Consider the following 17,484-nt stretch of genomic DNA (forward strand, 5'->3'; position numbering starts at 1 on the left):
TGTCTTGGATCTTGCTCTGTAGACCAGGCTGGCCTCAAACTCAGAGATCCATCTGCCTCTGCCTCCTGAGTGCTGAGGTTAAAGGCTTGTGCCACCACCACCTAGCAAGGGAAAAGGATTTGAATGAGTAGATGTTAAATGGAAAATGAGATCATTTGCTATACATTGATGAGAAAGCTAGGCTCTATTCAGTAAACCTGAGCCTTATGAAGCGGCGAGACTCTAAGGGTGTGAAAGAAGAGCTGGGCAGGACCTGCAGCCCCACAATTCCCTCTTTAGTCTCTTGGGCTAAAAAGTTGGTTTCTTGTTTCCTCTGCCCTCTTCCTTTCCTTCCTCCTAACCTCCTCCCCTTGCCCCTACTCCCTCCTTTTCCCCTTCCTCCTCCCTCCTTCCCCCTTCCCCTTATCATCATCTCCTTTCTTTCTCTCTCCCCCACCTCTCCCCTTCCCCTCCCCCTTCCCTCTCCCCTATCCCTCCCCATCCCTCCCCCCTCCCCGCTCCACCTCCTCCCCCCACCTCCTTCGTGTCCCTTTTGAGATAGAATCATTGTATCTACCGCAGGCGGTCCTGGATCTTGCTGTACAGCCCAGACTGTCCTTGAACTCATGATCCTTCAAGGCCTTCGACTCTCAAATCCTGGGGTTTCAGGCCCTTTTCTGCCACAGCTGGCTTATTGGAAGCCTTTAAATAATTAGGACAGAAAGTAATGCTCTATTCTGATGCTGTGTTTGGGGAGCACTGGGTCACACACTCAGGGGAAATCTGTTTTAGAGATTGGCTTCCTTTTATCCTCAGAGAGAATGCATCTACCTAGAGCTAATCCCTCCCTCCTCCATCTGCCTAGAGCAGGCTGGCCTCCGCCTCCTTTAGAACCGTGCGCCACCACACCTGACTTTGATTGTTGTTTCTAAGTACTAACCCAGCCTTGAAGTTCTGGCCTCAGATGCTGACATTGCTGCCCTTCCGGAGAGAGATACACGTGCACATTATTCCGAGTTCGCACACCTTGACTTGTGTTCTCCTGCCCCGTGGGTCAATCCATTTCTTGAGAATTTGGGAATTCTCTGTAGAGCATTCCATGTGTAAGTTTGTGGCAAGCTCCAAACCCCAGGGAGACTGCACACCAGGCTGAGCAACATTTACCCAGCATCCTGAAATACTCAACCTTCCTGGAAATTTCAAAGTGGTTTTGGACACCAAGAGGGAATCAGTCCTTTAGGGTATGGAGTGGCTTTGCCTCTGTGCGTTTCAGTGGTGCCGGGCTGGAGAGTGTGTGAGCAAGACGCCCATCCCAGAGCATGTGGACGGGGACTGGAGTCCGTGGAGCGCCTGGAGCATGTGCAGCCGAACGTGTGGTACAGGAGCTCGATTCCGGCAGAGGAAATGTGACAATCCCCCGTAAGTTCTTCCTCAGATCCTACTGCAAGGGTGTCCCACTCTGGATCTTCCCCCCAATGCTGGGAAATGTCTTTAAAGGGAAGCAGAACAGACTATGGTTGAGGTCAAGGACCTGGAGTGTATGGGGTCATCGTACCTCTGCTGGAGCTCTTTCTGAGCACAGAGATACAGTGGGGTCCCAGCACAAGCTAGCTCCATTATCCCTTACTTGGCTGTGGTATAAAGACTCCCCAAGACAGCTAGATGACAATCTGTCTTGACTGCACCATGGTCTTCTGAGTTGAGGGCCATTCTTGGGAAGCAATGAGACCTTCTCGAAGGGGAGTCAGACCTTCAACTTGCTGTTGGCAGACTTGGGAGCAGGTTGAGCATACGCTTGGAAGTATCTATGGATGGATTCAGTGTTTGCTCAGCTAAATCATTTTCACTGTTTCTCTTTCTAGAACTATTTGACAAGGGGAAAAGTTAGGTATTTTTCTAAATTCCTATGGACTTTTCATGGACTATGATACACCAAAGACCCTTCCTGTTCACCACAGGAGATTTGCCTTGGAAAACTCAGGGTTAGATTTTTATGCTCCAATATAATAATTACACCCCCATGGGCTTTCTTCTCCTTTGAGCTTTCCCACTTTTAAGCATCCTCTTTGATGACCTGCTTTCTCTCTTGACTGTCCTTGGTCAGATCCCCTGTCCATTTAGAGAGCAAGCAAGTGCTAAATTGTATCTAAACATGAAGTTGTTTTCCACGTCAAAGTCATATTGATGACTAATGAGCAGATACCTGCTTGTAAAAAGCCCCAATGTTCAGGCTGCATAATTAAATCACGGGGTGATTGGATCCTTCACTGACTCAGGTTAGCTAAGAGCTAACCAACTCTAGGAGAATGTCCTTTATGTAAAAGGATGGGTGACATCCATAGTTTAGTAGGCGGCAGTAACATCAAAATTTTCAGTGATCCATAACAACTGGCATTATGCAAAATGTCTTTTTCAGTTGAGATACAGCTTAACGTCTGGCACACAGTAGGTGTTTAAACTCTTAGGAATGACTCTCTTAACTGAAAGCCTAGATGACCTCCTGGTAAGGGAATGCACTGGGTGATGATTAAATACCTTTGACTGAGTAGTGAGATATGATTGACATGGCTCAGTTTTAAGTACTAGCTCTGACTCTCAAAGGAGAGATTTGGGCCCCAGCTGTCATAGCCATTGGCCATTTGACCTTGAGGAGAACGCTTCTGTTCCCTGGGTCTTAGTTTCCCCGGTTAGAGCCCACTGGCATGTGAGAGGAAGACACCCAAATGTAAAATCTGGCCCAGGTCAGTCTTCAAGTCCAGTCATATTCCTTATACTACAGCAGCTTCTGCTTATAGTAAAAATTGTAGACTGGTAAAAATTGTAAAGATCTGTGGGATACCTTTGGCATTGCATAAGTGGTTCTTATCACTAGCAGAACCAGGATGACGCCACCCACCTTCTCCATCTCACTCACAGAGCTGTACTGCAGCTCAGCACGGGGTGGGAGGGGCTTCTATGAGTGTGGAAGGCTGTCTGTGTTGTGCTTAGAGTCTTGGCTGAATATTAGCCTCCTTTGGCTTATCACATACCTCAACCCTTATCAGGTGGTACCCAGTAAGCATCACCCCATCAATATTCCCCGGGCACTGACAAGCTGGGCAGTTTGATTTATTTAAGTAGTAAGAGTACTTTGTGCATATCACATGATGTCCCAGAGCTGGGAAAATGCTTTAGGCACACTTTTCAGGGACCAGCGTCACCCTTTTGTCCAGCAGTGCTATTGGCTAAGATCCCCCTGCAGGAGACAGCTTGCATAGGAGACTTTCCAGGGCTTTGTGGTTTCTCACCAAGGCTGTCACAACTACATCTTGACCTGCCCTCCTGCTGCCCTGTCCTACCCAGGGGGCATTTTCCTTAAGACTTCCAGGTTCCTAGAATTGTGTTGCTGTACACACCCTGGCTTGCCCTCCTGTGAGGTTATGTGTGTTGGGAATCTAGTCCCATCCATCCAGATCCAGTGGCCACAGAGGAGAAAGTGCTTATACCTTTTTCTTTCATGTATCTGCGTTCTCCACAGGTACTCAACCACACCCTATTGTGCCCTCACCCTTGCCTCAGTCCTGTCACCATCATGACTTTATCTCTTCTTTACCTCCTGTGCTTTGTCACCGAGGACTGTGAAAATTAAAAGGACAGCCACCCACATAGCTGCAGGCTTGTGGGCTCTTCACACAGTAGTATAGGACGATGGTATATGTCCCTTCTCACCCAGTCTCTGCTGCCCTGATGGCTATGGGACAGATTGGTGCTAAAAATGTACCAAGAGGTGGCTACTGTTCTTGTTCCTTCAAAGCCTGTGTTCCTTCTAACCGATTTTTTTCCCTGTTTTCAGTAAGCATTAGGTATAAATAATGCTGTGCATGGTTTACAGCAACAAGCAAATAGATACAAAATCCTGCCCACCCTCCCACAGTTCCCCTTACCCATATTTGAAACCAGATCCCTTGTAAGCTACACTCTCCTCCCTGTTCACATCTACCATCTTCATACCATCACCACCATTTCTGCCTTACTCAAGGGCACAGCCCCATGTCCACGGTTACCCCCTTGTCTCACATACAGCTGTTTATAGCAAGTCAGGTGAATGGGGCCTACCGTCACCACGTATCAATTTCCAAAAGTACCGTGGAACACATGGGCTCTGTTGGTTATTAGCCAGGTAGTTTCTGTGTCCAAGGTCATGCAAGTAAATACAATGGCTTGGTAATTTCTCTCTAAAAGAAAGAAGCGGAAGTCCAAAATCAAGGGGATCTGTGCAATTGGTTCCTCCTTGAATGCCTGGAAGACAGACAGTGTGTTTCCTGTATTTGTTCTGGTTTCGTGGCTCTAGTGGTCTTTGTCCTCCCCAGCTTACAGACATACCACCGTCTACCTGTATTTTCATGAGGTCTCTTCCTTCTCATCTCTTGGAAGTACTTACTATTGGATTTCAGGCCCGTGTAGTCTGAGATATCCTCAGCTTAAGATCCTGAAATACGGGCTGGGGATTTAGCTCAATGGTAGAGCGCTTGCCTAGCAAGTGCAAGGCCCTGGGTTCGGTCCCCAGCTCCGGAAAAAAAAAAAAAAAAGATCCTGAAATACATCCCTTTTTCTGAATGCAGTGATGTTCTCACATTCCAGGCCAGCCTGTCTTAGGAACCGGCATGACCGTCATTTGGCTTACCCCCACCGTGAAGCATCTTGTCTTCAATTTAGCCACAATGGTCCAACCCAAGGCCTTCAGCAGCACTGCCCTAGCCCTAACTTGCCTTTGCCATTATTAAGATCTCTGTGTAAATCTCTTATCCTCAGAGGAGCCCCTTCCCTAGCCACCCTGTTTAAAGTGGGGGTCAGCTTCATTCTGTCTAGCTTCCTCCTTGCACTGCAGCTGCTCTGCCACTTATATTGCAACTCGGTTAAGGTTTGCTTTGTCCTCTCTGGCCTTGGAGTGTCCTGCAGGCATAGAGCAGATTCCACCTTCCCTGCCAATGGCAGAGCAAAGCTCAATAAAATATGCTGGGACGGACGTCTCCTCCTTTCCTGCTTTCCCAGGAGAAGTGATCTCTCTGCCTTCCCCAGGCCTCCATAACACACCCCCAATGTCTTTCTTCTCTTCAGAAACACTAAAATGAACCAAATCCATCACACCAAATAACAGACCACCAGTAAGCTTCCCTAACCTGTATCGTCTCTTGGATGTTCTAACAAGTCAGGCCGTGTAGCCCACCCTCCCCCTGCAATTCTGTCCAGAGACGCTCAGGAATAAGCCTGAGCATGTCACCCTAGCCTTGGGTATTTCAAGTTAGAAAATAACCTGGCTTTCTTCTGAGATACTGACACCTTCGTGGTCCGTCTGCTCACTGCTATGACCATTGGCTTCACTTCCTGTTGAGAATGGGAGCGACTTGCTCTGTCTCCTTGGAAAACGGTCTACAAGAGTCCATCCTACCTTCCTGGAGCCAACCCAGGAAAGAGGAGAAAAACCCGGTCAGACGTTGGGCAGGTGGATCCCAGCAGCCCTGGTGTTTGCTGAAGTAACTGGGTCAGCAGTGCAGGCAATCAGGGCTCCGAGCATACAGCCTGCTCTTGCACAATGCCTATGTGATGATTGTTACACAGCACAGCTGATCATGGGCTCTGCACCAAGTTCTGACCATAACAACATACTCTCTGTCTCACTCCTTAAATCAGACAGCTCACTGCCCTGATATTCCAAGAGGATGGCCAGAGCTCACCACTGTGTACAGCTTGGAACATTCCCATAAGCCTCTCCCCATGGTTTTCTCTGCACATCCCTGGCTCCTTTCCCTCTAGTCTGCAGCTGGTTTATTCACTGTCCAAAGATACTGGCCAGAGACTCCCCTATCACCCCACCCCTTTTTCCTGGTCCTGGTTTTTATATCTATTGGTGGTTTTACTTCCCAGGATACACAGAGGTGGGGGGCATCTGTGTTTTTAAACCAGCTTCCCACATTTGTTCTTTCCTATTGCTCTTGGTTAGGGTTAGTGGAAAATTCATCTCTGTCTTGGATTTTGATGCTGGGTGAAAGAGGGAGGCAGAGAGACAGGCTCAGGTGCACATTGTATGGAGCTCTCCGTCCCAGTCCCAGTACCTGCAGGATGGTGTAAAGAACAGAGGACAGAGGTTGGTACATCAGGGCCACTGCAGCATGGTCACCTCTCAGCCACATCAAAGGGATGGGGAAGCAGCTAGTCACTCGGTACTCAGAGGGGGAAGGGCAGAGTAGAGTTCTGACAGCACTCAGCTTCGAGCCCCCAGTGAGCCCCACGTGTGCTTTCAGTATTGTGACCTGGACTTTCTATGGGTTCCTCATTATAAACAAACAAACAAACAAAAACAGAACCCTAAGTTGTCTATTCTTAGCAGCAGTTACAGTCTGGCTTAGATACTTGTCAGAGACCTTAACACTAGAATACCTTGTGCCAAGGTGCACCAGCTGGACCCTCCTCTCCCAGACCACATGGATTTGTTTGTCCTATCCCTCCCAAGGAAGGTCAGGGCTGCCACCACCCAATCTACCGTCTCCTTATCTCTACTGCTTCTCTGTGGATGCTCAGGGCAGTCCGTGGTGCTGTGAAGCTGACCCCGGTAGGAGACAGGAAGTGCTTGAGGAGGGTCAGAGGTGGATGAAATGCACCTTTCTCTCCACACCTGTTTCTCCTCCAAGCCTCACTTCCTTATTCTTGTTTATCCTTAAACATGTTTATAAAAGTCAAACCTCATGAAAACCCAGGCTCACACACACTGGAGCATCCATGCACGTGTGTGCCAGCACCCTGCGACTGAAGGTGCCATGCATGGCTAGCTTTGCATGGTGGCTGTCCCAACTGTGTTGCCATGAGTGAGTCCATGGATTTCTATTTGCTCCACCTCCTTGCTGCTATACGCTGCCATTGGTCTTCTCCACTGCGGACCTTCTGCTGGGCGTGTTGCAGCATCTCCTAAGGTTTGGATTTTACTCACCAGCAGTAAAGGTGGGCATCTCTGTCTGCCTCCCTTGGATATCCTTGTCTTGGGCAGGGCCTGTTCAAGCCTTTTTAGTTTATATCGATCTAAGCTATATCTACGTTTAGAAGGTCCTGAGAGATGACACTTTAAACATGGAGGATGCATTTTTACATGTGTGGCTTCAGAGAACTTCCAGGGTGAACGGGAGTCCCAGACCATGTTTGATTGTCCATAACTGAAAAACTACAGGAAACAAAACAGTGAATTTGAGAAATCACCATACTGCAGAGCCAGAAATGAGGAGGAAGAACCTGTGTGACTGTGACATGCGTGGTGATGGCATTACTTGGGTGGTGGACCTCGCAGCTAGTTGGTCAGTTTTTCTTTTCATGTTGGCTAGAATAATGATTCTAATTATTTTAATCAGTTATGGATCTTTTTCCATTTGTGTGTGTGTGTGTGTGTGTGTCTGTGTGCATGCATCTGTGTGTGTGTGTGTTGTGCATGTGTTTATGCGTGTTTGCACTGTGTAGCTGTGCATCCTGTATACACATGGATATGGAGGCCCAGTATTGATGCTGGGAACCATCCACCATAGCTCTTCCACCTTATTCATCAAGACAGGAGCTGTCGATCAAACCCTGCGAGGCTTGAGATGGCTAAATCTGCTAGCCAACTTGCTCTGGGGAATCCCGTCTCTATCTTCCAAGGCAGGATATCTTGCCTATCCAGCATTTACATGGCTTCTTGGATTCCAAACTCTATTACTCATGCTTGTGTGGCAAGCACTTCAGCCAGTAAGCCATTTCCCCAGCCCTCATGGACACTTTGAGCAGAATAAGTTTACTGTGAAGAAACCCTAGCTTTATATAGCAAGTGATTAGAGTCAGAGGGAAATAGACTCTAGGAGACAACCAGAACGCTGATGGATACAGGATGTGTAGATGTAGGCAGTCTTCCTGTCTCATCTGGATGAGGATGCCCCTTACACTCCTAGGTCTGAGACTGTTAGCATTCTCAGAATGCTCTCATCTGGGGGTTGGGAGGGACTTGTAAGCTGAACTCTCTGGGAAGGCAGGGTGGGTGTCAGAGGAGAGAAGCTGCATTACAGAACAGGATAGGACTCTGCCTCAATGGTTCCTATACTCAAAGCCATCCTCGGGCAGGCAGGAGGATGCTGCCGGAAGTCACTATGAGGAAAATGGAGAGGAAACCCTGTCCCTCTTTAGTGTCTCTCTAGAACCTGAGCACAAAGTCTGCTTTAACTAGAGACTCTTCTCATGCTGTCCTAAATATCATTTCATTGAAATGTGAAGATACTCTCCTACATTTCTATATCCTTTTTAAAACAGTATCTTTTATTATTGGAGATAATATAATTACATCATTTTCCCCCTCCTGTTCCTTATTCAAACCCCTTCCATATGCCCCTCCATGCTCTTTCAAATTCATGATCTCCTTTTTTCATTGTTTATACACACACACACACACACACACACACACACACACACACACACACACACACATACATATATATTCTTAAATACAACATGGTTAGTCTATATGATATTACTTATACACATATTTTCAGGGTTGGCCATTCGTATTAGATGACCAGTTAGTGTGCTGTTCCCTGGGGAGGACTATTTTTCCCAGCATCCTCAGTGGTCTGTAGTCCTTCGTATGGGTTTGAGGCCTTTCAGGTTTTCTCCCGTCCACATTAGCATGCCTATTGTTGGCCTTGTTCAGCTCATGTTTAGTCAGTCTTGTTGGTCAGACTTTATGGGTGTAGCTTCTGACATTCCTACAGGACACAGTCTCACAGCAAGCTCCCTGATCTCCACCTCTTACCGTCTTTCTGCCCCCTCTTCCACCATGTTCCCTGAGCCTCATGTGTATCCACCAGAACAGGCTCTACAGTTCTGCATTTTGATTTGTCATGGTCTGATGTTCTCCATCTGCTGCAAAGAGAAGTTCCCTAAATAAAGAGTGAGGCCTGCATTTACCTATAGGTTCAAAACAAATATTCAGACCGTTACAGAATATGTCCTGACTGCTTCAGTGACGGAACGTGACTGGAAGACATGAAAACTCCTCCCCAGCCTGCCCTTGGTCAGAGCGTCCTAGCGCAGCATCAGAGAATCTATTCAAGCTTGTGGTTTCCTTCTTCCTGCTCTAAGCTCATGCGATTACTGCAGTTCGTTTTACTTTTGTTTCTTTGTAACAACTCCATCTCCTGTTCAAACAGCACACCCCTGTCTGTGTTTTCCATTCACTCTAAAGTATCTTTATGAGGGTGGTTTTAAAGTATTTGTCTATTAACAGATTTGCCCAACAACTGAGTTATCAGGGATGGGGTCTGCAGATACTTTTTGTTCCTTTGAGGTACATTTTGGATACTTTTTGTTTGTTCCTTTGAATGAGGTATGTTTTTCTGTTTTCTTTTGTGCCCTGTGAATTTTTTTTTTTTTTTTTGCTAAAAACTGGACATTTGAATCTATGGTAGCTTCAGGTTTGCTGCCTTTGATGTCTTTGTTGTGTTTGTTTATGTCTGAATGAGACCTCCATGCTGGGTGTCAATCTGAAGGAAAAGTTTAAGGTCTTTTCTGACCCTGGACCTTTTCTTGGCCATGCCTCATAGCTTTCTAACTTCTGGAGACCCAGTTACTTTTAAATGACTTAATCTCTAAATGTCTGGCATATACCTGTCTGTCTGTCTGTCTGTCTGTCTGTCTGTCTATCTAGCTACTTTTTTTTTAAAATTTCTAGTCAGGGTCTATGTAGTCCTGACTGTCCTGGAAACGGACAGGCATTAAAAAGGAGAAATGGTGCAGGGAAGATCTTTGAAAATCCCTGGAAGCCATGTTCCCTTCTGGGGTCTTCAGCAGCACTGCTCAGTGGTCAAAAGCAGCAGTCAGCATTTGGAGCACAGAGGCTGGATAGTTGGTGAGTGAGGCTTTTCTTACACCTGGCACCATCAAGACCTTGACTGTCTTCTATGGTGCCTAGGGTAGAAGATGAATACTGGCTTCCACCATACTAAAGGATGAAAAGACCAAGCTAACTGGTGTACCAGCCAGGAATGCACAAGCTTTGACATACACTCCCACATTTCAACAGTAGTTATGGACGACAGTTTTAGCTGTCTACATAGAGACCTATCCCTGCATTGTAGATGTAGGGAGATTCCTGGTGCTTTCCAGTCTGCCGTCTTCTTTGACATCTCGTGCTCTCCACCACTCATTGCTCCTCCTCCTCTCCTCCCCACCCCCCATCATTTTAAAGTAATCAATCTTCATGTAGTTTAGCCCAGTTCAATCTGTTATTTATTGAGGTCCAACCCAGGCTCTGCTGCAGGCACCCGCACAGGGTAGGATTTTAATATACACTTAAGGAAAGGGGGACATGGTTGAGCTTGGAACAGTTTGCAGAAGATACGTGCTATACCATACATCCCTTCTTGTTTCCCAGTTGTGAGAACTTACCTATTACAATCAAAGTGTCTCTCTCAATGCCCCACGTGGCTGTGGGGGCCTAGTCTATCTCTGTTCCTTCTACACTTCTTTGTGATATAGAAACCCATTCTCTGGTACATGGTACCGGAGTCCTGGGGTACGTGGTGTGAGATTGCATCTATCTAAGTTCATGATATGCTCACTTCTCTGAGGTGTGCTTGCCTGGTATTCTAGGCAGAAAACAGAACACAGGGTCCATCCTTCGGGTCCCTTCAGACCTTCAAAGAACTGGCTTTTTCTTAACGTGGGTAGAATTAGAACTCAGGATCCCTCGAAGAGCCATCAGTATGTAATTTTCCCAGCCTTCTCCTCTGAAGAGGAAGGAATTCTTTAGTGTGTGTGAGGCTGACCGGGACCTAGAGAGGCCTTTCCTTCTACCTGGCATGTTATTCACATAATGCCTTGTATACTATGAGAGGCGGGCTCATCCACTCTACCAGATGTTTTTATAACGTTTTATTATAATACAGCCAAACCCTTTATTTCACCTGCTGTCTCTGGCCGCTTCTATACAGTAGCAGTTTTTGCAATAAACTGAGTGGGTCAAAGGCCAAAGCTACTCATTTTGGGGCCCTTTGGTGGAAAAGGCTTGTTGATTGCTGGTGTAGATTTTTTTATAAAGACTTTTGCCATTCTCTAGTCTTATATCTTTCCTCTAAAACCATGATTCAGAGGGTGGTCTGTGAACACGATGAGAGACATAAGAGGGAAGGAAATACCCACCTCCCCAATATTTGGTTTGTGAGTACAAAGGGCAGGCACTAGATATATGACTATTTAAACACCAGTTTTCTTTCTTATGCTGAATTTCAATAAAAAGCAAGTCATCACCGTATGTCATCATGGTCTTGGTACTATGGAAATGTATGGGAGACTTGAGCTTGTCTAGATCAGAGCCCCTCAAAGACACCTTGGGACCTCTCAGAGAAGCTAAGCAAACCACATTGTGGCCATCCCAGGTAGGATTCCGCCATGCTGTCTTGATGAACCTTAGATGTGTGCACTCTGCCATGGAACACAGCCCATTCTCTAGAACTGCTTATCCAGTCAGTGTACACATGACACCTAGGAAGCCAGGCCACAGCGCTGACCTCACGCGTGCAGAGCTGAGACTTAACTGGCTGATATCCAGGGACTGACCATGCATGAATGAATCATCCCACATTGTTATAAAGTTATAACCTCACTTTGTTATAAATGAGAACTCTTTAATCCTCCTAAAACTTGGAAACTCATGGAATATATCAAAGAGTGTTTTAAACATCTTCATAGTGATTTTCTTTTAAAGCAGCAAAATTTCCTTTGGGGTGTTCAAGGTTACACATGACCAAGTCTTAAATCTGGATGGAAGATACAACTTGTGGATCTTGCTGAACTGATCCTCACTGTACCCTATTTCCAGATGACCTTTATTTACAGTCCTCTGATGCGTTTTTTCTGCTGAACACACTTTAACATGGTATGGGGCTGGGCTTACCCAGATGTCATCTACATGAGAGACCCAGTTACTCTGGAAACCTTGCCCACATCTTCCTAGCAACAGTACCACTACTGTTTCCACAAGACCAGCTGGCTAACCCAGATCTTCTTCTCTCTAGCCCTGGGCCTGGAGGCACACACTGCCAGGGCGCCAGCGTAGAACATGCAGCCTGCGAGAACCTGCCCTGCCCCAAGGGTGTGCCCAGCTTCCGGGACCAACAGTGCCAAGCCCATGACCGACTGAGCAGCAAGAAGAGAGGCCTGTTGACAGCAATGGTGGTTGATGGTAACGGCATATGGCCCTTCCTTCCATTGTAGCCTCCCTCTCTCTTTCCCAAAGAACTATAAAACCCAGTTAGGGATGCTCAGAAGGCTCAACTCCCACCCCAGCCCACCTGAGAGGACTCCTGCCTTCTGCCCAAGTTAGTCATGGTCCTGCAATGGTGAGGTTGAGATCTCCCCGCACAGGCCACAAAGGCAGATGGTAGGCTAGATTCATTCTTCAGCAAGGCAAGTATGCTAGCATGTGTTTCCCACTATGCCCCGTTCTGAGGTACCAAGAGTAGAATGGTGTGTTTTGAGCGTGTGCCGTTTTGCTTTCCTTGGCTCACTTGGGTTGTCTTTCCTCTTGGCCTAGAGTACTTGGAAGGCTTTTGAGAACCATGCACAATGTAGGAAAGAGAATGATCAGCAGGGGTCACGTTTTCTTGCTAAAACCTTTCTCCCCCCAACTAGGAGACTGTGTGCCATAAGCTGCCACTATATTTTCAGCCCCCAGAAAGAAATCTAGGTGTTGAACCATATCTCCACTGAGTCTGTGGTGTCTGGTCATTGAAGGTGAGGACATCCAAGGCCTAGTCCAGAGTGTTGGGGTTTTGCCTAAAACCCTTCCCCTTTAAGAAACAGAACTTTGTATTGCAATACTGACAAAATGGTCCCATTTATCAAGCATACCACAAGCCAGGCACAGGTTAGGTCTACATTCACTGAGCATGTAAAAGGAGCTGCTAGGAATGGGAGGTGATGGGTTTGTGATGTCTGGGCTCCAGCAGCTGACAGAGTTGACTCAGAGAATAACCTACTGGCTCTCGGTACCCAAATACCCTGGCAGGAACAATGTAGTCACAGGCACAGTGAGGGATCAACGAAATCAGCTGAGTCTGGTGTCTACAACTTCCAAGTGGTTTCAGAAGAATAAAAGCCTTGGTTTTCCTCCCTATGAAATCCTTGTGCAGGCACCTGTGATTCCAAGTTCAAATGCGCCTAGATGTTTCAGGGTGAGGGAGCCCAAATATCCCAGGCAACAGCAGCTTCAGATCTGCAGCTCGTAGCCTAACACCCTGACCTCTCAGTTTTGTGCTATCTTGAAAATAGCATATGTTGTTTTCAATGGTACCTGCTTAGCTGAGGACCTTTGAAGTAACAGAAAGCTCATTTCCCAGACATTTTTCCTTGTATTTAAAAAAATACCTCCTTGGCAGGGGTGGGAGGGTGCCTGATCATGGCGGTGCTGTCACTCAGCCAGCAGAATTCAGGAGAAGTTCAGCTTTCTCATCCCCAACTTTCCCTGAAGAAAAAGAGAGGAGACAAGAGAATCCCCTCTCCGAAAATAGAGGGTGCTGTTGGAGGCACCCTTACTTTTCTGTCTGGGCATTAAAGTGATGCACGGGAAGCCTAGAGGCTCCCAGCTACCTCAGGCATATTCAGACCCCTGATTGGAACCAAGACATTACCAGAGACAGCCGCTACGCTCCAGGTCAGCAGCTTGCTGTGATGGGAACCACTCTGGTACCAAGGCTTCCATTGTCTCCAAAGAGCCAGGGAAGTTTGAAGCCTCTTCTGTCCTCTCTTCCTTTCCTGGAGCAAGAAGGCATTAGGGCTGAGATACCTTCACCCCTGCAACATTTCTTCTCAGCTCTGTGCGTGCGTGCGTGCGTGCGTGCGTGCGTGCGTGCGTGCGTGCGTGCGTGCGTGCGTGCGTGCGTGCGTGCGTGCGTGCGTGCGCGTGCGCGTGCGCGTGCGTGCGTGCGTGCGTGCGTGCGGTGAGGGGGGCAGTTCATTGCTTGCTTGCTTTGTTTTTAACCAGTCTTGCTTCAAGTATTCAGGGCAGAAGTCCTACTTGAGCAGCTCCATCTTAAATTTCTATTGACCACTAACTTTTGAATGAATGGCTGAATGTTTTGGTTCCCTTATCATCATAGTAACTGAGACCGCTGTCACCCAGGCCTTTTTCATGGGGAGGTTCCTTGAGGACTTTGACAGTTCTAAGTTGTATTTTCTCACACATTCGTGTCTTCCTCCATTCTACCAACGTAACAAATAATTAGATCTAACAAATGCCTTGACCTGAAAAGGCCAGCCATATTTGATAAGACTTATAGACTGGAGGTGTTCGGCCTTTGAAGGAGAGACCTCGGGTTCAGGGCTTTGCGAGGGTGGCTTGACCCAATGTCCTCTGTGGTGAAATTGCCACGACTCATTACGTATGAGGTTCCGTTTTTCTCAGTACGAACAGAAGCCAGCATTTTTAAGAGCATTTCAGAAGGGCAACAGTAGAATACTAAATGGATGATTCAGATGGCCGATGATAAATGTTCCTCTGAACCCCTCTTTCTAAAAGGCATAATTCTAGCTGAGCCATGAGAGGAGGGAGCCCTCTGGTTGGGCTCTGGCTCCTCACAGCCCAGTATAACTGCCCTATTCACAGAGCTGCTATCACTGCAGAATTCTTTGGCGAGTGACGCACGGTTCAGTCAAGGGGAAGCAGTAGTTTCTCTCCCCTCTCTCCCCTCTTTTAAAAAGAATTCTTGCAGAGGTAGACTTTCCGAAGGAGGGCTCGGGACCACAAATCCATTCCACCTCCAAAGGAGGACAAAGAGTCTCCTCAGAAAAGATCCCGAAGAGGAAAAGCCTTCAGACAGAAACCCACTGAGGTGGCCACTTGCCAAATCTGTCTCTGCTTTCCCTGTGGGATCTTGTCACAGTAGAAACGTCCAAAGGTTCAGACCCGTGTGACCAGGCCAACAGCAGGCTCCATTCCCACTAAAGTGTTGGAAGGCTGCATCCGGACAAAGTGGCTTTTTCCCAGCTCCTTTGCTTCAGATGAGAGACCTCCCCCACCCTCCAGTCTGAGTGTCTGAGTGTCTGAGTGTCTGAGTGAATAGGGATGGGAGGGTCAGAGTCGTGACTCCTACTCAGCCAAGTGGCCCAGAGATGGAGGAGCATTGTGACAAAGATGGAGGGTGTTCCCAAAGGACCAGTGAGAGGCTGGAACCAAGATATCTGAAAAGATTAGGCCCTTCTTCTATGGCCTTCAAGAGCCCTGCCTCCAGTGCCAGCTACCTTTCTCTAAACGTCTCCAACAGCCAACCATGGAAACCCACTGCTCCGATTAGATAAATCTGGGTCACATCTCCAAATCCTTCGAGGTCACTTATGGCTCAGAATTCAAAGCTCTGTAATGTTTGAAAGGCAATGGTAACTGGGTAGCCACATAATAACGCCCCCTGCTTACACTCAAGGGGACACATGGCACCCTTCCTGGGGGTGGGGAGGCTAATAAGGTGGGTTCTCATTCCTGTCAGGAAACACTGGTTTTGCAGCCAGATAGTTTGCCACAATATAAGAAAACACTCATTCTCAGAGCTTTGCATATCTCTGAATTATAAGTAAGATAACCTAGCCTTCTCTAAGGCCCACCAGCCATGAGCCATGGCCTCTCTGTGACATGGAGTTTCAATGTTGAATTATCAGGGTCATTCTGGCTGTGGTAAGTGCTGTCTCCTTAACTGAGACCTGTCTGGAGGGTCTAGCTACTCAGAAAGAAAGACTCTGATTGGTCTCTTCATAGTCAGATGGACTTTACTGACCCAATCAGCTAAAGCCTGGGTCCCAGGGACTGGTTATGAAGTCCTGGTGGACAGCTTGTGGGAGAGAAGATTGAGCAGCCAAGACAGAAGACAGAACCTAGATAATCACTCATTCTGGCCTCAGCATTAACTAGACTCTGTCTTAAAACTAAAGACAAAATAAGACTTTGTAACAGAGAGCAGTAAGAACACTGTGAACCGCAGTGTCCATGTTCCCTCTGGTGCTCAGGAGGAATTCCAGACCTCTAAGCTGATGTAATCGCCAGCTCTCAAACCTCAGAGCCCATCTTTCTTGCCTTGGCTGTGGCTTCTGCTTCCTCTGGTCAGTCAGAAACCCTGGCCAACAGGCAGGCCTCTGAGAAGCCAGACAGAAGCCTCCGCCAGAATTCATCTAAGTGTACACCATCCACGCAGGAGGCGTGTTCCAGGCATCTTTCCTTGCTGTGCACAACTGTACAGCTTTTAGGATTTCGTCCCCTCCCTTACTTTTAGGGATGGAAGAGTTCTCATGCTGTGCTCAGAGCTGAAACCCACCACCTCGTGATATTTAAAGGGAGCTTTGCTCCTAGAGATATAACTTCCCACTCATACAGAAGGGGACTAGTCAGAGAATTTGGAAGGACTATGAACTCCTTTCTCTCAATTGAAAAGGACTGTCCTCAATCCCATGGGAGAAAGAACTGAGTATAGTCCTTGGAGGGGAGGGACAAATGCAGGGAGTTCTGGGCAATGAAGAAATCTCCTTCTCTCACCTCTGCTGTCAAGCCCTGCCGTCCTGGGTGCCTGAGCCTGGAGGTCACCATCTGCAGTTGGCACAGTCAAAGGCTGGTAGAGCTCAGGAGAATGCCTTGCCTAAAAGATCACAGCAAACCTCTTATCCATCCGAGTCACCTCCCCTGATTTAGTGCCTCCACATCTCTGAAATTTGTACCAAAGAACCAAAACTTTTATCCCTTTCCATGCTGGAACTTTCCTCAGAAGAGCGTCTGCCTTTCTGCCCAACTCCCATTCCCGTTTCCGTTCACATCCAAGCATACACTTAGAAACCATAAATATTTATGAACATTGTGGTTTGGTTTTGGCGCTATCATTTTATCCCTTGGTATTTGGGGCCCTGAGGGTTCCTCAGTCAAAGTAAACACTGATGGTCAAAAGAACATCAAGATGGAGCCAAGAGGAGTGTGGCTGTTCCTGTTGGAGCCGTTGTACGTATCCTATGAGCCCCATAGAGGCCTATGACTTCTTATCACATTACCACCATCACCACTACCACCACCACCATCACCATCATTGTTACTGCTGTCAAATAGATCCATTGGCCCTCAGTGTTGAATTAACATGTTAGTAAATGAAGTTAAGACCCATACTTTCATACTTTGTGCCCCTCAGCCACTCACAGGGAGCCTCAAACCCCTCTCATTAATCCCATCCAATAAGTTTCCTAGAAGTTGACCTCAGTTTCCAGCTCTATCTTCCATAGTTCTTCTATCATTGCTTTCTTGGGTCACTTCCTCTGAATGGAGGGACAGCCCCCTTCCAACTGCCCACCTAGAAATGAGGCATTCCATCTAGAGCAGGCACTGCCCTCCATGTGCACATAAAAGAATCATACCATGTGCCCTGTCTCATGAAAGGGTCACCCCATACCTGTCATCAGTCAGCCAGGGCCTCGAGAACGTGTACCCTCACTGAC

General features: G+C 47.3%; 1 protein-coding gene across 2 annotated transcripts in view; it reads left to right on the forward strand.

The window, feature by feature from the left end:
* Adamts17 (ADAM metallopeptidase with thrombospondin type 1 motif, 17) overlaps positions 1–17,484 on the forward strand; it is a 322,369-nt gene that overhangs the window by 186,113 nt on the left and 118,772 nt on the right. For both annotated transcript variants that reach the window (XM_039094338.2, XM_218753.11), the window contains exons 12-13: positions 1,253–1,398; positions 12,042–12,208. In XM_039094338.2, the coding sequence (XP_038950266.1) occupies positions 1,253–1,398; positions 12,042–12,208 (313 nt within the window). The remainder of the gene's footprint in view (positions 1–1,252; positions 1,399–12,041; positions 12,209–17,484) is intronic.

Source organism: Rattus norvegicus, chromosome 1 (assembly GCF_036323735.1).
Source record: "Rattus norvegicus strain BN/NHsdMcwi chromosome 1, GRCr8, whole genome shotgun sequence".
Classification (NCBI taxonomy): domain Eukaryota; kingdom Metazoa; phylum Chordata; class Mammalia; order Rodentia; family Muridae; genus Rattus; species Rattus norvegicus.